This window comes from Nesoenas mayeri (assembly GCF_963082525.1).
Source record: "Nesoenas mayeri genome assembly, chromosome: 1".
In the NCBI taxonomy this organism is placed as follows: Eukaryota; Metazoa; Chordata; class Aves; order Columbiformes; family Columbidae; genus Nesoenas; species Nesoenas mayeri.
This window is the reverse complement of record NC_137541.1, coordinates 71543626-71568581: the sequence shown is the minus strand read 5'-3', so window position 1 is coordinate 71568581 and position 24956 is coordinate 71543626. Positions and strand designations below refer to the sequence as shown.

Here is a 24956-nt window from a genome sequence, read left to right as displayed (position 1 = left end):
GGCATGAGGCAAAGGACAGGAGGGAGCAGAGCCGCTGCAGCACGACCTGGCCGAGGGTGACAGATGGGAGACCCCAGCTGCTGCAGAAGGGCTCCAAGGAGACCAGAGCCTGCTGGTGAGAAAGGAATTTGCTTTAGGAACAGCAGATCCTGCGCGGATATATCCGATGCCACGAGGACCGAGTATTTCGGGGCCAATAAGCTACGCGAAACACCTTCGGCGACACGGCGGCGAGCGGTTGGGAACCAACCGCTGCCAACGCGTCCAGCCGACCCCGCCCCCTGCTGGCCCCGCCCCCTGCTGGCCCCGCCCCCTGCTGGCCCCGCCCCCTGCTGGCCCCGCCCCCTGCTGGCCCCGCCCCCTGCTGGCCCCCGCCCCCTGCTGGCCCCGCCCCCTGCTGGCCCCGCCCCCTGCTGGCCCCGCCCCGGCTTCTCCTCCTGAGGGTCGGGAGGCGCGGGGCTGTCGGTTGGTGGCAGCGGACGCGGTGCGGGGCGATCATGGTGCCGCTGAGGGACTGCAAGGTGAGGGAGGGAAGGTGTGAGGCGGAGCGGGACGGCGAGGCGCTCCCGCTTACTAGCCTGGCCCCGCCGCAGCCACCGAGGGCGGGGGCTGCGGCAGCTCTGCCCGCGGCCCCTGCTCCTGCCGGGCGGCGGAGGTGCCGGTGTCCTCCCCTCGGGGGTCCCGGGCCTGCGCCAAAGCCGGGCTGGGAGCGGGGCTGTTGGCGGGCGGTGGGTCTGTGGCGGAAGGGAAGCTGAGCTGAGCCGAGCCGAGCCGGCCGAGGCGGACAGTCTGACCGCTGGGCATGGAGAGCCAGCCCTGGGATGGTGAGGCCTGCGTGGGAGCTCGTCTCCCTTAGCCCCCCCAGTGACCTTACACTGAGGGTGGGTTTCAGGTGGGGTGAGGCTGCAGTTGGGGTCTGAAAACGGGGTCGAGTTGCCGCCCCCTTCCCTGCCAAGCAAACTAATGTCTGTACTTCTCTGGGTGTTGCTCACAGCACAGGCTGGCCCCACATGTCCTCCCCTGCCCTTTCTGTGGGCCAGGCCTGAACTCTAAACCAGCTTTAAGTCCAAGGGTTCAAATTCTGTCTGCAGAAGTTAGCTACTGATAAGTAATTTGTGTCCTTTTTTCTTCCTGATAAAGTTAACTCTGTCACTCATTTTCTTGTTGTTTTTTGTTTTATTAAGCGGAGAGAAGTAAAAAATGAAGTCTTAAAGATCTTCTGAGTCATAGGTTTATGAGTGCCAGAGCTCTGGAGAGCTGCCTCTTGAGTAATAGAGGATGTGCTAACAGCAAAGAGAAGAGATTCCTCAGAGCCAGCTGGGATTCTAGGAAGAACAAAAATACAAATAGTTAAGTCACCAGATTCCATGACTAAACTCTCATCTTAAAGCAGGAGAAAGGACAAGGCTTTGGTGGCATCCAGAAGCAGTTAGAAGAGCCAAGGCCATGGTGTTCTCCAAGAGACATCATAGAGAATAGCTTCTTCTAGAGTTAGAGAGCAAGGTTGTGCGAAATTACTGTAACAGAACTCAAAGGCAGCCTCTATGGGAAGGGGAGGTGATAATTCTTTTGCAGGCTCTCCAGGGTGATTTTTACCTACTCGCATGAGTTTCTTCAGTCACAGTCTGATACCTGAGCACAGACAAGCACCGGGACATGAGTGTCCCAAACAGTCTGGCCAGGACCAGTTGTGTATGACGCAGAGGGCAAGGGGTGCTGGCTCTTCTGTGTTCCCAGAGACCCTTTGATGCTTGGTTTACAACAACAGAATCGATTTGGAGCAGATCTTTTGTGTCCCTTAGGAGTCAGCAGCTGTTATGGGGTGGTTCTTCCCTGCAGCCCATTGTCCTGGTGCACTAACGGGAAGAGTAGTGGCATGGGTGATGTGCTGCAGCCTTGCTATCATCCTGATGTTGCCAGGGGCCTTCCCGTGAGAAGTGAATTACATGGGCTGTAGCCTTAGCAGAGTAGAGGCTTTTTAGAGTGGATAGAAATAGCATGTACTTCGCCTAGATCAGCAGTGTCCTTAGTGGTGGATGGAGGCCTTTTTTGACTAATCCTAGTTCTGCTGTTTTTTTCTGATGCTTACACACAGATGTTTTCATTCCTATAAATTTTAGCATTAACAAATCTTCTCAAAATGGGCTGATGTTTTCTACGTTTGTTGCGCAAAAAGGGCAGTGGCAAAGATTGCTGCTTCAAATGGAGCCTGGTTTTGATGTCTGGTGATAAAAGTGGTTCCTGGCCTATTTTGAAGGGCACCTTGAAAGGTAGCCCGTAAGTAGCAAGCCTAACCTTGCTACCCTCTTGAATTTTCTCTTTACACTGTTTCTGGATATAGTGTAGATTGCAAAGAAAATTTGTAGTTTTATATTCAGGTCTAGCCTTTCAGGCTTGTAATTTGAACACTCAAGTGCTTGAGCTGCTGGAATGTAAGCTTTTAATCCAATCACAGTGGGAAAGATTTAGGATATATTAAAAAAGACGTCTTTGCCAGGTTACTTAAAATTTTTGACGATTGGGTCATTAGAACCAGGCTATACATTAAAGTGTAAAATGAGATGAGCTGAACTCTTGCAGCGTCTACAAGGATTAATCCCCCATTAGGAGGAGTCTGAAATGGTTTGCCCTAGGTCTTTTTTTTTTCATGTCTATCCTGTATGTTCTGTTTACTGGAATAAGGTGATACTGAAGGGAGTGGGGCAGCTCCTCAAATATGTGTGAGCTTAAACAGGAATGTATATGATGTGCTGAATGCAAGTCTGTGCTTGAGAAGCTTACAGTCTTAGAGGCAATGATGGGTGCAGTATACAATGCTGAATGGAAAGCGATTAGTAGAAATAAACCCAGATTTTATCAAAGGTATCTGAATAGGTTGCCATGGGAAGGTCCCCAGCTTGCGAGATGACAGGCTTTGTGGTTCTGTGGCCATCCTGTTTGGGGGAAAAGGCCTGCAAGCAACTAGAGATTACATGCCTGTTTGCTGTAGACATCGACATGAGTAAGTTAAGCATTATGAAACAGGCATTGGATTTTTCATTTTGTTGCCTGAGTTACTTAAGAGAGTAGTCATGGAGACAACCATGAACCAGGGTGCTGTAGCTGCTGGAGTTTAATTCCACTACTGAGTAAACTGCACATTGTTTTTTTTCATTATCCAGCAGCTAGGCAGTAGCACATCAGTCAGCATTACATAGCTTGTTAAGAAACTATGGCAGCCTGATTCTGTTTTGCATTTTAGCTTTATCGAATGCTCTTGTTCTTCCTTTTTCTAAGGCTTGCCTACTAGCCTGCAGTCCAGATTCTTTGTTGGCTTAACTCCAGGAACTTGGTGGATTTGCTCTGCCAGGCTGTTGGTTGTACAAGTTACTTAAGGTGTTGATTTCACTTAGTAAAATAAAGCTTTTTTTTCTTTTTTTTTTTTTTTTATATGTCTTTGCTTCACATGAGGTGTGTCCGCAGCAGAATCTCAGCAAAAGTTGAGCTGTAATGAATTAAAAATGAGTCTCTCATTACGAGATGTATAAGCCATCAAGATCTTCTATTACACTTTATAATTTTTTGTTTTTTTATTTCCACTGCTAACTCCAACTAATTGAGTCTTCAGATGTAACTACAACTCCAAAGAAAGTTTGTGTGTCTGCTCACATTGTCCTTCCAGTTTTTTGGTTTTTTTAAAAAGAAAAGCATAGTTAATGAAAATATCAGAGCACCGTCAATTTGAAAATCTGTTGGCACAGTCTGGAAAATGTGTGTGTAAAATGAGTGGGTTTGTATTTTTTGTGCAGGCCTGGCAGGATGCTGGACTTGTCCTGTCCACAACTAGCAATGAAGCCTGTAAACTATTTGATGCTGTGCTGACCCAGGTATGTCCATAGAGTGTAAGAAAATGTGATTTGAAGGGACTCATGCATGAAGCAATCTTTGCTGGGGTTGATATTTATATTTCTTATCAGCTGGGACAGCCTCACAGTCAGGAGTTCAGCCATAAGCAGGCAGCTGAAAGCTCTTGAAGCAGAGGGCTGTGCCAGATGCTGCAGCTGTGGGGAAAACCTCAGCTTGCGTGCTCATCCTAATTGACACCGAAGAATCAGCCAATTGCCAAACACCACATCGAAAACCACAGTTATTAGTTCTGCTGGTGGCCAAGCTACCTTAAAGAAAACAGTTTTTCTGTTTTCCTACTGCTCTAACCCTATCTGAATGCAAAGTTTATCTTTTAGTCATTTGCCTTGCTTCCTTTTGAACTGTAAAGCCTAGGAGAATGAAAAGAAGCCCAGTATTATCAGGGTTTCCTTGACTCTCTGTCTCTTACAGTATGCAACCTGGACCAATAATGAGAGCCTTGGAGGTATTGAAGGATGTCTCTCAAAGTTAAAAGCTGCAGATCCAAATTTTAGTAAGTGTAACCTTTAATTAGCATGGGAAGTGCTGAATGATACATGGTGTCTTGGTGTTTAACTTAGCTTGTTTAGGCAAGTGGGAAGTGGTGGATTATAGAATTCTCTAACAGTTCTTCAGAGTCTAGAGCAGGCTGGGATGGTTTTGTGTGTTTGTTTTGTTTGTTTTGTTTTGTTTTCCAAGTCTTTGTAGATGTCTATAATGAAAAGCCTACAAAAACTTTAGGTTTACAAGACTTCCCAGACCCCTGTGAGTACAAGTCAGTCTGGTTTAAAACAAACAAAGAAACAACTCCCCTTCTTGTTTATGTAGAGATGAATTACCTGCAATGCTGTACAGCTCAAGTTGTAATGTGCTATTTTTCGTAGCAATGGGACATGTCATTGCTAATGGTTTGGAGCTGATTGGCACTGGAAGTTCAGTGCGGCTCAACAAAGAGCTGGACAGCGCGATAAGAACAATGATGACGCTTTCAAAATCACAGCCACTGACTGAGCGGGAGAAGCTTCATGTATCAGCGTTGGATGTGTTTGCCCGTGGGTAAGTCCACTGTCATCCCATTTACAGGACCGTGGAGAATTTTAGCCACCACAAGTGGAATAGACGATATTAGTGTTGCCTGACAGGAGGTGACATGTAGCAAAGGATCAGGGTGAGATGTCAGTGATTTTTCTTGAATTTATCTCTCCAAACTGTAAGCACCATGACTAGTTAGTGAGCAGCAACATAGGAGAGGAAATGCTTTCTTGCCACCACTTCAAATCATTAAGCACTCTGTGTTTTAGACCTGTCATAGATCCATCGGTGGAATATAAGGTTTAGAACTAGGAAATTAAATATGTAACTACAGTAACGTCCAATATAACACAGACTTGGATCCACAGAAGCAAAGCTACAAACAGACTTTTCTTCTCTCTATTGTCTCCCTGTGTCAAAAACTATTTCCCCTGTAAAACAAGGAGATAGCAGGATGTTTGAAGTGCTATTGGAGGCTTGCTGTTCCATTCATATGATCAATTTATGTGCACTGCAGGAAGTATGGGCTAATGCTTCACTTTCATTATTCGTTTGTCAAATGAACAGGTAAGCATGGATTTACCTCAGGTAATTCTTAGCAAAGGTGAAGAGGAAGCTGCTGATGCCTTCTTACTATGTGTTTAATTCCCACTAGAGGAGAGAGAAGGTGACTTGGTGCATGTGAAGTTAGATTAATTATGGTAAGTCTCTGTAAAAACTCTTCAACCCTATAGGAAAATCTTTCTGGTTTAAGCTTGTTTGATTTTCCTTGTGTGTTACAGTGACTTGTAACCCAAGGACATTTCTTTCAAAAGATTTCCCAGAAGGTGCTCAGTGAAGATAATGCCATTATTACTTTTAAAAAGACTAAGAAATTCCTTCGAAGAAAAAAAAAAAGTAATTTGATGTTGGATTTTCTCTTTTCAGAATAGCATGTTTAGAACTAACAGCAGAAGCAGGTGTGTGTGCCTTCTCTCAGCAATCAAAGTAATCTTTTCTTTCTAGACAGCTTCCAAAAGCTTGTGATCTGTGGGAACAGATTCTGCAGAGCCACCCAACTGACCTGCTAGCCCTCAAGTTTTCCCATGACACTTTCTTCTACCTGGGATATCAGACACAAATGCGAGATTCTGTTGCCCAGGTTTATCCTTTCTGGACGCCTGATATTCCTCTAAGCAGGTGGGTCATGCTTCAGTTTAAAAATCACTCTTTATATGGTGTGCACGTACTTTGCGTTTTTTTTAAGTTCAGACACACATGAATTATAACAGGATCTGTTGGAAACAAGACATGGACAAAATCAAGGGCTTAGAAGTGAATCAAACTTGACCACAGCTAGAACATGTCTCTCATATCCCAGTTGACACTGTTGTTGAGGTTTTTTTTTTTTCTTAAGTGAGCTGGTGCTCAGTTAGTAAATTTGCTGTCAGTTATAGCATATGGCATGTAACACACAGGATAAAATCATGTTCTCACTGAGGACAGTGGCAAAACTCCTTTGGGCTTTTACGGGTCCAGTTTTTAACTTGAAGCTCACGTTGTGGATGCTAGAGCACATCAGTGGAAGGAAGGAAGGAAGGAGTTGTAACTTGGAACACCAAAGTGTCGTTCTGAAATAAAACTTTGGGATATAACAGCTGGTGCAGCAAAGACTGACAGAAAGGTAGAATTTAAAAATTTTTTTTTAGTTCAGTCTTGGAAGTTTTGGATTCCCAAAGTGTCTATTGACAAGTTAATAGTTAATAAAAAATAACTTGGGAAATTTTTAAAAATTCTTTTTAAGACCTGTTAAATTATTTGAAAGCTTTTAACTTTATGTAAAAATTAACATTAAATTATAAGTCAAGACATACATTTAACATTTAGAGATAGATGAATAGACAATCCACAGGCCACCATAACTTTCCGAACATTCTATGCATGCCGCTGTACACCAATACACTGTACCTCCACATTCAGCACAATCTTGTCTCCTTTTTTTCTTTCACAATCAATGTGGGAAACACAGACTGGATGTTAACATAATAGTGATGCTAACTGAGCGACCCCACAATCTTGTGGCACAGAGGGCAGTGTCAGGAGTCTCATTTTTCCAGCTGTGTTACCTCAACTCAGAAAAATCTAACCCCCTTAGTTCTTTTTAACTACAATATGCTGGTTTCCTTTGTTGGGGAAGTAGGACAACTTAGCAGTTCTGATTGCTTCCTTATAAACTTTTCTAGCCACAATGCTACAAAAGTGCAGGTTGTTGTCCACTTAATTGTAAAGCCACAGGAAACACCCATACGCCAAGCGTTTATTGAAGTATGAAAACCTCGCAAGTACCCTTGTCCTCAGACTTATCAGCAGGTAGAGTTATGTGTGAATTGGTATCCTGGCAAAAAAACAAATCAACTTGTATTAATCTTGATGTATGAAATACATCAGTTGGAACATACCCCACACATTTTAGTAGCTCATTTGCCTTAGGAATTTAAAACCAAACCCCAACAGATATTTTGAAAAGCAGAAGTGTGTTCTGCGGTATTTTGCAGTCTACACATCTGCAAATACAATAGGAGTTAAATATTTCTTAAAACGACTGCATCGAGTAGTGTGTAAGAAAATGTAACATCCCTAATTTTCCTTTACATTGGGCCTTTATGGTGTAATGAGGATGCTTTACAGCCAGTTTTAAAGGGGCACTTCACATGAAAGTACTCTCCTGTAGTTTTGTGGGCACTGGATAAAGTGCAGAAGGCTGCACTCGTGTATTGCCTTTGAGACACTCAGGTATATTTGGTGACAGCACTGTCTTGCTTCCAGCCTTCTATTTCTGCGTCTTCCAGCTGTTATGCAGATCAGCGGATTGTTCTGTGCAACTCTTAATTCCAGCTTATCCAAAGATGTAAATATCAGTTCTCAAAACCCTGGTGATATGCACCTTTTTACTGTTTCCCATGCTGGTGTCTCTGGGCCTCTCATTTCCTCTGAGAACTAGCTAGTTGTTCTGTATTCTGCAAGCTTGAACCTTTGTAACTTGCACTGTAAGGACTGATTTTAGTTAAATGCTCTTTCTTTTATGTTTTTCAGTCCTAGATTAAATCTAGTCTTAAATGGATGATGTGCTGTTTTTTCCCCTTTTGCTTAGCTATGTGAAGGGCATCTACTCGTTTGGACTCATGGAAACAAACTTTTTTGATCGTGCTGAGGAGCTTGCCCATGAGGTAAACTGCCTGCTATAGGTGCTAAAAGGTTTTAGAATTCTTAAACATTGTCACCATCTCTGGGTGGTGGTTTGTGCGAATGCCATGAACTGACTCTCCGTAATCCCAGTTGTTGGTAGAAGTAGCAAAGAGATGAAGTTCAGCATGAAAACGCTCACAGAGTTTCATAACAGAGTATTGCTAAGTATTCCTTAGAAAGATTCCCACATCTATGCCATACCATGGCAGTTTCATCTAGACTGTATTCCCTTCACTGGCTTATGGGCATGCCTTGTCAGATGGTGTCAGAACACCCCTATAAAATCCATATATTATCCCATCTGCTGTTTCCCCTATGTATAATTGGCTGTTTACTCCTTTTAAAGAATGTTGGATCAGTTTGATGTAATCTGCTCTTGACAATCCATCCTGTTTGGGTTCCTCCTCCCTTTTTTCCCAAACGCTTGTTCCTAGATTATTGAACAATTAGCCAGACAATGTTCCTGGGGATCAATATTAGCTGACCTATTTCCTTTTGATGAAGATAGTAATTATACCTGATTTTCTCCAGTCCTTAGGGTTATCCCTGTCCTCTAGGAGTCTCAGATACATTTAATCTCTCATAGGTCTTTTTCCCTAACTTCTGTTACATCAAGTTGCTGAAAGTGACAATAAAGACTAAATGGCAACATTTAATATTTACTAGGTTAATGACTAACCTTGCAAAATGCCTAAAACCTAGTGGAACTTGTTGGAGCAAGAAAGAGGAATTTGTTGAATACTCAGAGCTGGCCATGTCCTTGAAGGAGAAATTATTACCTGCAAGGCACCATGTCACGAAATATATTGTGCCTGTGGATGCAATTCTTTTATGGCTGATGTTGATGCATGTCTGAAATAAAATGTCATTTGATAATCTTCACCAAAACCTGCATTCTAAAGTGCTTTGCAGGTATTCATCTGTATGCAGTAGAAGCTGGAAAGTGAAGTCAACTAATGAACATTTTATTTCTTTTCTGTCCAAATCAAACTTCCTGACTGTGGTTAGTTGGAATGGTACAGGGATGTACTTAACGTGAAGCAAGTAAAAAGTCTCTTGCTGCTTTATCAGCAGTGTTAAGTATTTAGTCTGGAGAAAAGGAGGCTGAGGCCTTATGGCTGTCTACAACTCCCTGAAAGGAGGTTGTAGCAGGGAGGGGGTTGGTCTCTTTTCCCAAGTAGCAAGTGACAGGACAATAGAAAATGGCCTCAAGTGGCTCCAGGGGAGGTTTAGATTGGAAAAAATTCTTCCTGGAAAGGATTGTCAGGCTTTGGAACAGGCTGCCCAGGGAAGTGGTGGAGTCACCATCCCTGGAGGTGTTTAAAAGGCATTTAGACGAGGTTCTTAGGGATGTGGTTTAGTGCTAGAGTTAGGTTAGGATATGGTTGGACTTGGTGATCCTGAGGGTCTCTTCCAACTGAAATGATTCTGATTCTGTTGTTATTTGCAAGTTTGTAAGCTTCATCATGTTTTCCCTTTTTTTCACTCCCAGGCTTTGGCTATAAATCGGACAGATGCGTGGTCTGTTCACACCATAGCTCACATAAATGAAATGAAAGCAGAGGTGAAGAAAGGGTTAGATTTTATGAAGGAAACGGAAAACAACTGGAAGGTAAACATTCTTGTAGCATCTCTGAAAAAGCTCTTTCTAGGTCATCTTTATCTATTTCAGTCAAGTTCTTGATTCCTATGCATGCAATTCCTTCCTATCTGCAGATATGTTACAAGCAATGCAAAGTTTACGTATTAGAAAAAAAAAACATGTACTGTCACTATCCATACTACTTTTGAAGCAAGTGGCAGGAAAAAACTGGCATATTATTAGGGACATGTACTGTGGACCACTTTAAGTTGTCATTACTATGACTGCTGAGATTACAAAAATAGCAAACATGTCAGTAGGCCAGGGTTCACACAGTCTGTCCTCGCACGCTGCCTAACTTTAGCTAGGAATGTTGTAATAAATACTGCTTTTCAGCAAGTGTGTGGTTTGTACATGCACATGTAGTTTCTTTTTCCTGGTGGACCTGACTGGATATTTCACATCTCTTGAAGACATGGCCACTGTGGACGAGTGAAACATCAGATGTGAAAATTGTGATTTATTGTGTATTTATAAAAGTAAAGGGACCGTTGATGTTTTCACAAGCTTTTTGCTTAAACTGAGCTGAGCCCTGAGAGTCAGCTGAGGAACCTGGCTGAATCTCTTCACAAGGGTCTAAGATGAGGTGTGAAATGACACAGTCAAATCAAATCATAAAATATTTGTTTGCTTCTGGATGGGGAAGGATTTTTAAAAGTCAGCTGTGAAAAGAAATGATGCTTTTGTCGCTTTTGTAATATACTCAAGTTACTTTATATATCCAACATATTTGAGTATCTCTTAGAGTATTAAACAGGTGAATTTGTCTGTCATGTGGTCCTTTGCTGTAAGTGAAGCTTTATTTTTATTTATGTTGGACTGCATGTGTTTTCCCAATGATTAAGTATGTTATATTCAGGCCATAAGGCTCTGAGGTTTGAATTTGTTGAGCCAGCAAGAGTCTATTTTAGTGTCATCTGAGCTGACCATTCCGGCTCAGCCAAGGAGCAGGGTGGAATAATGAGACTAGAAGGACCATTTATTTTGCGCTTGTTTTTTTTTTTTTTTGTTTTCTTTAAAAGTTAAGCATTCAGATACTGAGCTTAGAAGTGCAGACAGAAAACCCTTGCTCGAGATTCTGAAAGCATTTTGTCCTTTAATATATTAGTTTTAATGAAACAGTGATGTAGGGGACTGACCGTTTGAGTGACACCTTAAAAAACCCTAATCAGTGACTTCTAGTTTGATTTTGAACACAGTTTCTTAAAACACTGCATGTCTCTGTCATTTATACCCTTTATCAAAAACAACAACAAAAAGTTCACGATCAGTAAGCAGAATTGTCTAATGTACCTTTATGTCTGACCCAGTCTAGTTAAGATTGTAACAGCTGGCATTGTCATAATGATAATGTGTATAATCACTTCTTTTGTGACAAGGATCATCCTTTAATGACAAGGATCATCTATCAGCACTGCCACAGTATTCAGGCTCTTTCTGTTGCCTTTAGTTCATCTTCCTCCTTCCCAATGAAAGAGGCAAAGGTTTTCTACAGGTTTTCTTTAGAGTTCTTTGTTTGCTCTCTACTCCAAAAAAACCCAGATGCCATTTGTTTTTATGTATAAAATAAAATATTATACACCCAGCATAAAATCAAAAGGAGCAAATTTTCTTACCAGGGGGAACCCTTCTGCAGTGCCATTTATTACTAAATGGCAATTGTTTTCCTCTTGAGATGTGGTGAGATCCCATGGCCCACTTATTTATTTCTTAGTTACCTACAATTTAATCTCATTGAATCCCATGTTCTGGTTGGGAAACTTGATATTATCAGGTTTGTGCTCAGGTTTAGTTTGTGGTTTAATACTAAAGAAGGAAAGATTACTGGAATGTTTACCGTAACACCATAAAGCTCTGTCATTCACTGGGAACCTTTGTGCTTCCTGAAAGTGGGTGTTACAGTTGCCACCATGAAAATGATGCTCTTTCCACTTTTGAGAATGTTAAGTTTAACTACAGCACCCGGAGAGAAGGGGAGGAAAGAGACGAACCTTTCTGCTATTATAATTTCCACCACAGGATTGTGGAATTATATTCCTGCTTGTCTATTCACAGTGCACTCACAAAAATGAACTGCAATGACATTGTCTTGAAGAGCAGGCTAGGGAACGGCATTTGAAGTTCTGCTGACAGCTGAAAAGGACAGTGCAAAGCTGGCACAGTCCGGCCAATATTCATCTCATATGGTGAACTTGCAATGTGTTTGGTATCTGGTGCAGCTTCTGTAGTCTGTAGTAAAACAGATGTTTAAGACCGAGATGGGCATCTAGATGGGTGGGATGACTGGTGCTCACAAGGTGGGCATCTCTCTCTACCACCTATCCAAGTTACTTTGGACAAGACACCTACATTTTAGATGAGACAAATCTTATTCTTGTTATGGATGTGGAGTTTTTTCCTAAGAAAACCAAAATGCTGCAAAGGAATGAATTCTGAGGCATCCAAGTGAAATTCTTCTCTGGAAAATGAAGTGGGGGAAACCCTGTTTTTGAGGTTCTCTCTGAATAGCTGCAAGGACAAATGTATCCAAGTTATCCTGGCCAGCTGATCTAAATTTCTTGTCTCTTCTGTTTCATGAAATACTCAGTTTTGCTGAAGAACGAAACAGAAATCTGAGTAGATACATTTAAATGGGAAGTTATTTTGTAAATAACATTTTCTCTCTTTTTTTCCAGAACAGTGATATGCTTGCTTGCCACAATTACTGGCACTGGGCTTTATACTTCATTGAAAAGGTATGCGATACTTTCATATAGGTGTTTTATGGTCCAGATAGGTCATTCATCTAATGCTATTTAAAAAGCAGACCTAGCATTTGTAGGGTTTTTTTTCAGCTATTGAAAGGGATGTTTTTATAAAATAGCACAATGCCATTTTTACGAGCTAGCCCTTTATTACAGTTCTTTTGAGAAGTTTTAATTACATTGGTCAAAGTTCCAGGATCTTTGTTAGAATGTTGAAAAATTACTGGGAGATTATTGAAAGTTTGAAGATTGAATAGTCTCACTAATTAAACATGGCACAGTTATTTGATAGGAAGATGAACTTGGATCTCTACTCTTCAGACAAAAAATAGACAAAACTCTCTTTGAATTCAATACTAATTTGATGGCCTGAAAATTTGCTGACTATAAGAAAAGGGCAGTAACCGCTAACTTTTGTTGCCAATGTTATTCATTATTAACATTTCTAATTGTTATTATTGAAACCCTTTAAAAATGGTTGCAATTTTACCCAACCTGTCAGATTGCCATGTGGAATTTCCTTGGCTTTAATAATGTTTAGCACTTCTGGGTTTCAGTTTAACAGGGAGACAAATGTGATATCCTTGAGAAGGCAGTGTACTTTGGTCAGGAAACAGGGTAACTTGCTTGTGTTCAGTGTTATTAACATAGTAGTGTAATTCTTGATAGCTTATTTATTGTGCCACCTTCCAGCTATTCAACTTCTTTGTAGCCTGCTTAAAATTATTTTTCTTCCTACCCTTTTGCATACATCATGGGATGCACTAATTTTTGCAAAAATCCCTGAAAGGAACATTAGAATGAGAGGTAATACCTTGTCTTTCTCCTTCATGTGTAACTTATACCAGTATTGGTACCTATTATTAAATGAAATCTAAACATGCTGATTATTTTACCTAGTAAAGCCTGGTTTATCTTAAACTCCATTCTTTCTTTTGATACCGCAAGGTTTCTTTGACTTCGTTTGTTTCGATCAAGTCATGAGGCAGTTGTGAAGTAATAATATCATGACATCTATAAATTTTATGTATGTCTTTGGTTACTACCAGTCACTTTTGGTTACTGCAAATGAGTGTTAATCATGCAGTCCTTGTTTGCTTTTACAGGGTGACTATGAGGCTGCTTTGACAATTTATGACAATCATGTGAGTAGAGGCCTTTTTTTCTTTACCAAGAACGTTCTTAAGACCATGAGATGTGTTTTCTTCTTTTTGTATGAGATTGAAACCTATCACAGTGTGCCATAAATGTATGTATTTTATTTATGGCTGTTGTTACAGTTTTTTAGGGAAACTGTTTCTCAACCGTTTGGGCTAAAACCCCAGAAGTCTCATGTGTTACGTGGTTCAAGTCCATGTTTCTTATTCATGCTTTTTAAAAGGATGTAAAATAATTTTCCTATAATGTCAAGTTACCTTTACAAAGAACTGACTTATCGTGTTAGGTGCTAAGTCAACAGAAGCATGTCTTGTCATTCCTAGTTAATTCAGTGCAGTTCTTTACTGTCTGGATTTTAAAACAATCTTTGTAAATAAGCAATATCAAATCCGATAGAATAACATATATTTGTAAGGCTTATAAAAATAATGTAAGCATTAAGAAAGCTGCTGGGCAGACTTCTACCTACTAACTTTGGCAAAGTGAAGTATTATTTATGGCACTATTTTGGAAAAAGTAAGTATGGAGTCACCAAGGTATTTTATTGAGTTTAACTTCGTAACAGGAAAACTAACACAAATTAAGCTGTACAAGTGTTTGTCATTGCAAGTTTCTGTATTCAGGAACGATGCAATAAGGGCTATTGCAAATGAGTTATTTTTTAATGAATAAAAAGATAAAATTAATTTATGTGAAAATGAGTGTGGTTAAGTTCCCACTAGCAGATCAGTTGGGCAGCTTCTGAATACCTGTGATTGTAGATTGCTCCCCGGTGTCTGTCAAGTGGAAGCATGCTGGATATAGTAGATAACTCTTCGATGCTATACAGGCTTCATCTGGAAGGTAGGATATACACCTGCCATTCTTTTATTAAAACTAAGGGGAACAGTTTTCTTTGTCCCTCTCCACTTCCCCTGCATTGCATGTTGGAGAAATATTTAAATATACTTTCAGAGAAAGCATGGTCAGTGTTACAAAAGAAGTCTTCTGTTACAGAATAAAATTCTGTTCTTGAGAAAAGCTTCAATGGGAAATTCATAATAATGTTCATACCCTTTATTCTTCCCAAGAGCTTTTGTTTTTTCCATGCTGGTATGGTATTTCATTCAGCTCAGGTTATCGTGGGTCATGTATTTATTTTTTGTCAAACCAACTTCTTTTGTCCCTGGAGATTTGAGGCTGAACAATCAACTACATGAACCTCTAAAAAGCTGTAGAGCTTCCTTGAAGTAAATTACAAGTTAGTTAACTTTTTATTTTGCTACTGATGGAAATAGCTACTACATGTATATTAGCCTCTGGCTTTTCTGTACTCTCCTAACTCAGTGCCATTTCTCCTTAACTTTAAGATAGTGCTTGTACACTGGGGTTCATGGGGGGGGGACACATGAACAGATGAACATTATTTTCACAGTATTCTGCTAAAACACTAATGATGCATTGGGTTTGTTTATGAAATCCATGTTATCACTTTGTATAATTTGATTGCTACAGACGGTTCATTATGAACATAATCTCCAAGAAGATATAAGCAATCTCATAATAAAGCCAGAACCTCACATAATGCAATCTGGAATATTGATGATAAATTACTGACAGTCAATAACTCTTTGCCCAAATACAGAAAGCTGCAGCTGAGCATCACTCTGTAAAGTTTGCCAATTCAGGGACAGTTTTCTTGAGTTCAGCAGGAATGCTGTTTATGCTAGATGACTGAAAGTGAATAGAATAGAATAGAAGAGAAGAGAATAGAAGAGAATAGAATAGAAGAGAATAATTTCAGTTGGAAGAGACCCTCAGGATCATTGAGTCCAACCATTAACCTAACTATGGCACTAAACCATGTCCCTAAGAACCTCATCTACACATCTTTTAAACACTCCACCACTTCCCTGGGCAGCCTGTTCCAATGCCTGACAACCCTTTCTGGGAAGAATTTTTTCCTAATACCCAATCTAAACCTCCCCTGGTGCAACTTGTGGCCATTTCCTCTTGTCTTATCACTTGCTACTTGTGAGAAGACATCAGCACCCTCCATGCTACAACCTCCTTTCAGTAGTTGTAGACAGCAGTAAGGTCTCCCCTCAGCCTCCTTTTCTCCAGGCTGAACAGCCCCAGTTCCCTCAGCCGCTCCTCATCAGACTTGTGCTCCAGGTATATTGAAAAAAATATTTTTTACTCTTAGGTGTAAAGCTTGGAGACAGGTGGAACAATGTTCTCAAGCTTACAAAACAGCACACCAAAGATCATGTTCTTCTGTTCAATGATGTACACATCTTGATGTCCTCACTTGGAGGCAAAGACCACAAAACTACTGATGAGCTTTTGACAACTCTTCAGGAACTTGCCAAGTAAGCAAATGAATTCAAGTGTTGGATTCAATAAATATTTTGTCCTCTGAACTTCAGGGTGATAATGTCTCTGGCTTGCTGAAGTACTACAATGTACTCTGCTCTGGGATGTGTCTGGTTTAAGTAGGCCAATCTCCAGTTAGGAGATCCCTATAATTATTTATTCATTGACTTAATGTCTAGAGGAGTTTCTAATCTTGTTAAGCAGAAATCTCTTATGTTTGAAGTCATGGACACTGACTGAACAGTTGCTGTATATTTGCTTTCAATGGGTTCACACTGACCTATGTTACGTACAGTGAATCAAGTATTTTACCTGTATATTAGTAAGAGCATTCTACAATATCTGTCAGCTATCTGTAGTGGTTCTTTTTTGCTCTGGTTTAAAAGGTTCTTTAGTAACAAAGCATTAGTTCTATGATAGATTCTAATAGATATTTTTTGATGTATTGTGAAGCAGTTCTACAGGATTTCAAGTGCCACTAAAGTAATAATAGGTAACATTTTGCCTTCAAATTAAATTATTTGAAAAACTTGAATGTTTAAGTATTTAATCTAAATATTTTTTCATGTTCCCTTATGTATTAAATAACTGTAAATTGCCTTTATTTTTTGGTGGGATTGATATATAGATGCTTTAAATGCAATTTCTGCTCTCCCACCCCGCCCTGAGTTTTTCTTCTGTTTCAGTATTGATTGCTTCCCTTGCCTTAAAAAGGAAGGAGAACCTGAAACTGTCACTATTTTTCCTGACAATAATACCCATCAATCAAAGATAATAAAAAATAAATGTAATTTTTAAGAATACTTACAAAAACAAATAACTGTCACATCAAACCTAAATCAAGTTTGATTTGACTAAGGTAGGAAATGCCGAATATCTTGTATATAAATGTAAGTATGTACATATAAAGTAAAGAAAACTGCACATGCACACCACTTCAGGGAAGCTTTAATGAACGTGTGCTACTTATCCTTTCACCCAATGCTTCCTTTTGTAGTAATACAGCTGTACTTTTCTAGCTGTAGTTTGAAGTATTATGAAGCTTCATTTTCTTATTTGAAAAAACAGTGAGATGAAAGGATTATATTAATGATTGGATTAATGGATTCATTTGTGTATATCACAAGTATGTAATAGCTAAATGATACCTAACATGCCTTTTGCACGTGTTAAAAAAGCAGTCGTAAAACTTTGGCACAAACAACAGTCGTTCTTGGCTTTTCATTAATAGTTTTCCTCAGTCTTTGCGATTTAAAGCTGACAAGAACTTTTATTTTTAAAGTATTCCGTGGCGCTCTCTGGTGGTTGTCACATGCTTCTTTTCCTGGATGGAAATGCTGGTTAATGCAGGGGTTGTGTTGTTCTTTACAAATCAATACTTCAGGTCAGTTGCAAATACTTCAAATCAGTCTTCCATCTCTGTGCATTTTGTCAGAGAACTGGAACAATTGTTGAAATAAGGAATAGTTTCATCATTTTCATCGTTAACTATCTCAAACTACTTACTTAGAAGGGCACAACAGATGTGCCCTGCTAACTTTAAAGGATGCCATATTTTGTTTAAGGAATGGTAAACGCATAGGGCACCGCTGCATACTGAAAAATCAATGTTAGCCTAGTGGAAGAAATGGGAATTTCGCAATACTGACTCAAGAAGGAGAGTGCAGAGCGTGCCCTTTGTTTGGTACGTTCAAGGCATTAGTGTGAGACTGACTCCAAACTGTGTTGCAAGCATTCAAAACAGAAGCCAGTGACTCAGGTTCCTCAATATTAAAGATTTAACTGGAAAATTTACAGAAAAATGCATTCTAAACAACTGATGGAATTTATACCATTGAACTGCACACTAAATGATCAGGAATAATTTATATTGCGTGGACTAGAAAGGCCTCCTCCCCAGGTATTGCCAGCCAACATTTTGGCACAGAAATGGCACTACATCCAAGACCTGATTGCTGTCAACTGCTTCTGTAGCAGAGGGAGAACACAATTCTACATTGTCTTGTGCAGGTATTGCCTACAGACCAAAGAACTACGGTGCATTTACTTGTATTTTTAATTCTTTTTTAATATTGGCAAGGATGTCTGCTAGAATATGTTCTTCTGCAGGCATATTGTCATGCTGTATTCCTCTTCCACTCTTTGATGGGTTAGGATACAAGTACTGAAAAAGCAAGAATTAAAAAAAAAAAAGGAACTGAAGAGCTAACTAAAATCCCTTGTTTGTGGGCCTAAAACCAGTCTGTGATAGTTAAGATAAGACAGCAGACTTTGAGAGCTGTCATTGGGAATACAGTTCATGTTACAAAGAGAGTGAGGCGCTGTGCTGTCTGCCAAGCTGTTTTGCAAGATTTTGCCTGATTATTTGGAGCTATTTGCTAGGGACTGATTCCTGGTTTTGGCAGAGATGAGGACAGTTAAAGAACTGGCGTTAGGATGTTGTGGTGAGATCATCAGAAGAGAATCTTCCATGTTTATCTCACTTCTTCTAGCTAAAACTGTTTATTGCAAAGGCAGGAGGGGTTGGGTTTTTGTGCCTTTTGTGCATCTATTCAGAATGAAAACTGACTGATGAGTAGCAAAGAGGTGAAAGTAATGTAAGCACATAAAAAGATATTATCTCAAAGTACCTGAAACATCAGACTTATGTATAGAAAAAAAAAATCCTGTCTGCAGGCAGTGAAATATGCATGTTTATAATTTCACTTATGGGAGTTAACCACTTTCTTATTCTACAGGGAACCTGGTGAAGACCATGAGCTTTCCCTGGCTCCTAGTTTGGGGTTACCACTCTGCCAAGCTCTTGTGGAGTTTGAAAATGGAGACTGTGATAAAGCCGTGGACCTGCTGTACCCAATCCGTTATCAATTGATCCAAATAGGAGGCAGTAATGCTCAGGTAAAGGAGATCAATACAGGACTTATTGGTGGGACTTAATCCTCTTTCAGCAGCCTCCATTAGGCACTTGGATTATTAACAACACTTCATTCTTAGAAAGTGAAAAGCCGAACTGTGCTTGTGACTGAATCCTGTTTGCAAACACTTATTAGCAGCCTTAGCTACTTAATTTTTCATGTTGCGATGTTTCCTTCCTCGGTGGGTTTAATAATTTGCTAAATGAGACATTGTGACCAGCAATACTTTATAAGTTACTTATTACTTTCTGTTCTTGCTGACTTCTTTTTCCAGAGAGATGTTTTCAGCCAACTGTTGATTCATGCCGCTTTAAATTCTAAATCACAAGCCAAACAAAACCTTGCGAGGTGAGCATTTTTCCAGATAAGTATTTGTGGTAGTAGTATTGTTACTAAAGAAAGAAGTAGCAAACATACTCAGTCCACTAAATTAAGGCTAAAATTATGCATTTGTGTTCAAGGGCAGTTGATTTGCAAATGGTTCCGTCCTAGAATTTGGCCCCCTGCCTGTTGATCAGTGTACTTAATGGACTGCTGAAAATCAAATTTCTCCTAATGATGACATCTGCTATATTGGGAAAAAAGATTTACAGAGCCTGATATGTGAGCTTGCCTTAGTACAGATCACAAGAGCCTTGTTTGGTAGAAATTAGAGTTGTTGCTTATTCACCCATACCGAGTTCCATTGAAATGTATTGACTGGGTCTTCCTGTGCGCTTAAAAGAACAGAACCTCGGGACAGTATGAAGCCTTGCTTGTTCCCTTCCTGAGGTGTCTTTGAAATATACAGAAGTTAGATAAAGTACCAGAATTATTCTTCTGTGCGCTCTGGGTGCTCATTTTCAGTCTCTGAAAAGAACGCTGTTCTGCCTAAACTTACTGCCAAGGCCAAATAAGGGAAGCCTGAAGACATGAACATGTGTTTAGGTATGGTTTTCCTCCTCTTACAAGGATACTACTGGTGATCTCAGGGGAAAACTGGTGTTGTACTCATGACCTTCCTCCTGTTCTCTCCTTCCTCTCCTCCTTTCTCAGGTGCCTCCTAAGAGAACGTGATGAGATGAGACCAAATTCACCAATGACAGAGCGGCTCATTAGGAAGGCAACAACTGTCCATTCAGTGGCATAAGTCTTCCTTTGGTGCTTCAGCTGAAATAGCAATAAGCTCACCAATCAAAATCTGGGTCCAAGGAGTAGAGGGTCATGTGCTGTAAGCCATGCTAGAGATTCACAGAATCGCAGACTGATTTGAGTTGGAAGGAACCTCTGGAGATCATTTAGTCCAACCTACCTGCTAAAGCAGGTTCACCAGAGCAGATCACACAGGAATGTGTCCAGGTGGGTTTTGAATGTCTCCAGAGAAGGAGACTCCACAGCCTCCCTAGGCAGCCCATTACAGTGCTCTGGCACCCTCAGAGTAAAGAAGTTTCTCCTCATATCCAGATGGAACCTCCTGTGCTTCAGTCTGTGCCCGTTGCCTCTGATCCTATTGCTGGACACCACTGATGGTAGATAAGGGTACCCTATGAATCAGAGATCTGACAATGATTTCCTTAAAAAAAAATACAACCTCTTGAAATGCAGCAGCTGTATATCTTAAATGATGCCACAAGGAAAGAAGAAGATCACCTGCTGATACTGCACAGCTTTCTGAAGCATTCTGGGAGACTCCTTTTCTGGTGTATTTTCCTGAAAGTTCCCTCTGGGCCTGATTATAGTACAGTACCTGTGCCTGGACTTCAGTCATTCATAGCTGGCTGTGTGCTGCCCTGGGAGTTCCTGTGGAGGTTCCTTTCTGACACTTTTTTTTCCCCCAGCTCTCACTTGAGGAAAAAATAGTTCATTTTTGAATCAGTGATAATTTGTGAAACCAGGTAAGGGTATTTCAGTCATTGCTTGGTGCCTTTTGAATCCTGCAGACAGCTAGAGTTGCCTGTTCTTCACTTTCATCACTGCTTCATCTGTCCAGCCACGTGGCTGTGATTGGCTTACTCTGTGCTAAAGTTATACTAGATATTTGCTGTTGTTTTTAATCAGTGCATTTCAGGCAGTGGCTGGACAGATACCTTTTTCCTCAAGCAATATAACAAGTCTTATGAGGGAACAAAAGCATGAGAAATCTACTGGCTGTTTATGGCTATGTAGCTTATGTTACCCATTGCTACGCAAATTTAAGGTTGACATTTGTAGTACTTTTGATATAATGCGATTTAGAATTTTGTCTGCTTTACATCAATAAATTCAAAGCTTTGCTCAGTTGAGAGCATGTATATGACTTTTTTGGATGTATGGATGAAGCTTTTAAATGGGTTATTCAGCTTAATTTCAGGAACCTGTAAGAGTGTGCATCCTGTAACCGTTCTGTCTTGCTTCACCACCCTATGCTGAATTGTTTTCAATTATTATTATGGAAAATAATGGACAAGCAGGTGTCTGAGTCAGAAGAACAAGAGGAAAGGAAGAACAAGCAGAACTTGAGCAAGGACCACACTGACTCCTAAAAGCTCACTTTTTTATATCTAAGCAGAGCAGTTGAAAAGCAGTTGATACAAACTTTATATATCTTACAAAATAGATACTGGTTGTGCACAGGTTTTGTAAATACAAACACAGCCCTCTTCTTGCTTTTGTTCTGCCTTTGCCACACCTGATCAAGTTAGCAGGCAAATGAAGGTGAGATTTATTAACCCAGGATGAAGTACTTTTTTTTAAAACAAGTTTTCAACCCATGTTTTCCTGACAAAGGCATACATATAGATCTTTGCAGATACAAAATAAAGGCATCAGTCAGCTGCAGAAGCCCCTGCAAACAATAGCTTCTTTGTATGGACTGCTACTGACCAAGACCTTTTGAGAAGATATTGTGCCTACCTGTGTGCAGCCACCACACAGTCTCACAGGCCACGACATCACTTGGCCTTGGTGAACAGCCTTGATCTGAGGCTTTTTGCTGAAAAACAACATGGTGTTTGTCCTCCGGACTTCCACTCGCAGCTGCCTTGAGATCTAAGAACCCAAAGAGCAGCTGTGCCAGAGGGCTGTACAGTCACAGCCTGTGCTGCTTCAGAGCTCACACCAGCATAGCATCTAGTTTTGCAGAGGCTTGAAGCAAAACAAGGGGCTGGGAAACTCTGTGCTCACATCATTCCATGTCATAGATACCTCACAACACTCACCATCTTAACACCTGAAGGAGTTTGGGCAGGGTGGAGGGAAGAGACACAACTGACAGAGCTGCTGGGATTGCAGCTGGTCTGTGCTTCAGTGTAAGCAAACTTGCTGGTTGGCACCTCAGCTCACAGGGGTAGACTGGGAAAAATTATATTCAGAGGTAAATGCAAACTTGCCTTTTTTTAATAAAAAATTAGTGGTGCTGCTCATAACACATTCTATGGTGCTATTCTCTAAACTCTTCCTATGTCTTGAAACATGAGAAGTAGTTATTCCCTCAGTATAAAGACATGAATGAAAGGAAGGCTTCCAGAAGGCATGAGCAGCAGTATCTGTGCTTGAGAATATAATGCTGTGCCTAAAAGAGGTTGAAGTTACTGGATTAAACACAGAACATGCCCTTAGCCAAATGTATTTTTGGCCTTTTCTGAATAAGCATCTACTGTACTCCCAAGAAAGCCATTAATCAAATTACAAGGCAGTGAATGAGGTAAATACACCAAGGTGGTCCATTGCCTCCATTTGACCAATCCAGAAATCCAAGAAAAGAATCTGCAGTGACAAAGTGCTGTTATCACATATATGGTATTCCAGACAAAAATATGGCTCACAAGTGACAGTCTCAATAGGCATTGCTAGGACTGCAAGAAAAAAAAGCAATAATGTTTCTACTCAGTCACCAGGAATGAAAAAAATTGCTTGAAAAATTCTGTCGGCTATGAAAACAGTTTGGTTTGGTGTTACCTTGAAGCTGGCTTGTTGCAGCAGCCACTGGAACCACAGTGGGTCCCCTTCCACCTCAGGACATTCTATGATTCTATGAGGAGGGAGAACCATTTTTGCTTTATGCGCCACCCTCCTGCATTCAGGGTATGTTTTAACTCATTCAAAAAGATTCTTTAAAAGTTGCTCATCTAGGTATTTTTTTAAAAAATACATACTTAGAATAAGCCAATATCTGAATACTAGTTCTACATATTAAAAACAGTAGTTCTGCTACTACTTCACCTTATTCTTTCCCACTTCTTTAGGACTTTAACAACTGCTCACGGCAGCTGTTTATTTACATGGAAACCAACCAAACTACCACAGTACTTAAGGGATTCTGAGGACGTTCATTTACAGAAATATTCCCCATGGATCAGACTGTAGTTTATCCTTTGCACTTAGCTAAGCATCAACACTAAAATGCAAAACTACATCTGCGCAGTTCCCTGGTTTAGAAACACCGGGAAAAGGAAGACAGTGAGCACATGGATGAAATGGCTTGTTCAGCAAGTCTTTTTACTAGTGCCATAAGTTTACGTATGGAGACAAACGACACACTAACAAGCAAAAATGAGTGAAAACCCCGTTTATTTGCAACTACAGCAAAACTCAATGATTCAGGAACTCTACAGGCAAACGAAAGTGAAAGAGATCTGAAAAAGTGGTCAAATCTTCCCCTTTAAGGCATTAGTGATGTACATTTTCGTTTAGTTCTAAGACAGTAATTTTAAAGTTTTCCTTGTTTTATGTATTCCCCCCTCCTCTTGGTAACTTGCAAACTTTGAGTAATACATGTGGTTGACAGATTTGTATCGAAGATGCGAACAACCGGTCTGCTGTTTGTATTACTATAAATCTTATCTGAAAGCAAAAATTAATGCTCCTTGGACCTCAGCAACAGTTTCCCTCTTAACAGCTAGACTGCCTAAATAAGATGTCTCTGTACAGAAGGTCTTCAGCTCGACTAACTAACAAACTCGGTATTAAAATTCACTAAAAACTCTCATGGAGTTGCTATATTTTCTTTTTGGGACAATAAAAAGCATGTAACTTAATACAGTGGGATTAACCACCATTAGTAGAGTTGTCCATCACTGACAAAGACAAAGCAAGTGTATCGAAAAGCAAACCCAGGGCAGCGGTATCCGGGATCAGCCACAGTGACCTATAAACACAAAGAGGAACTACACTTGTTCAGTGAGTTCTCAGAGAGTTGCCCAGCAAAATGTGGGCAACAAAACACATATACGAAACGTTTTAGGACAGCAGTTCTACTACTGGCCTCGAAAGAACAAACTGGTCTCTTCCAGTCATGTCATATTTCTGCAAATACGAAAACTGACGTACACAAATAGGACAGAAAATACCAGCGCTTCTGAAGATGTTTCTCCTGTCCTACAGCATTTGCGAAGCAAATGTTCACATTGCGAAAACACGTGGCCGCGTTCACTTGAAAGCCTGGCTCATTGTGACACAGCCTTTATATACTTATGGCCATTAGTTGCAGGCAAACCCCCAAATTTTACTACCTGCTTATTCATAAGCTGTGACTTCCACAGTTCCGCTTGAGCTCTATTTTTGCGTAGGTCACAGAGCACATTACCGCAGATCTGCAAAAAGAAACTGATCCAACAATTTTCTGATCACAACAGCAGCTGCTGTGTTACAGCTGAAACTTCTCCACTTGAGAACTTATGACATGGATTTATCATAAGCTTATCATTTTTATTTTGGTTTTACCATTTTAAAATTGAAACCAGTATCAGCATTAACAAGCAGGACTTTGAAAACGAAATCATTCTTAGGTACACTGAATAGTTTCGAATTGTGATAGACAAGAGGATCAAGAACAGCCATATTCTACACTGAAAAGATTATTTGACTACTAAAAACCTGAGAGTTTGCTTAAAAACTACAGTACTGCTAATTTTCCTCTTAACTGTTTGCAAAGATAAGACGTCTATACTCTATTCCTAAGAAAATGCATTTACAACTATTTGCCCACAGAAATCATAACATTCAATTTCCCATCCCATGATTCTGATTTTTCTACTATGGTTA

The 24956-nt window shown here is 40.4% G+C and overlaps 1 protein-coding gene across 1 annotated transcript; it reads left to right on the top strand.

The window, feature by feature from the left end:
* Positions 1-497: 497 nt before the first annotated feature.
* TTC38 (tetratricopeptide repeat domain 38) lies at positions 498-20085 on the top strand (the record flags this gene model as incomplete). Its single annotated transcript, XM_080363625.1, has 14 exons — positions 498-521; positions 3789-3866; positions 4318-4399; positions 4770-4941; positions 5923-6096; positions 8048-8123; positions 9635-9754; positions 12460-12519; positions 13635-13673; positions 14448-14529; positions 15872-16037; positions 18780-18939; positions 19231-19304; positions 19992-20085. 14 exons carry the CDS (start codon positions 498-500, stop codon positions 20083-20085), a joined length of 1401 nt encoding a protein of 466 aa, XP_080219751.1.
* Positions 20086-24956: the final 4871 nt, after the last annotated feature.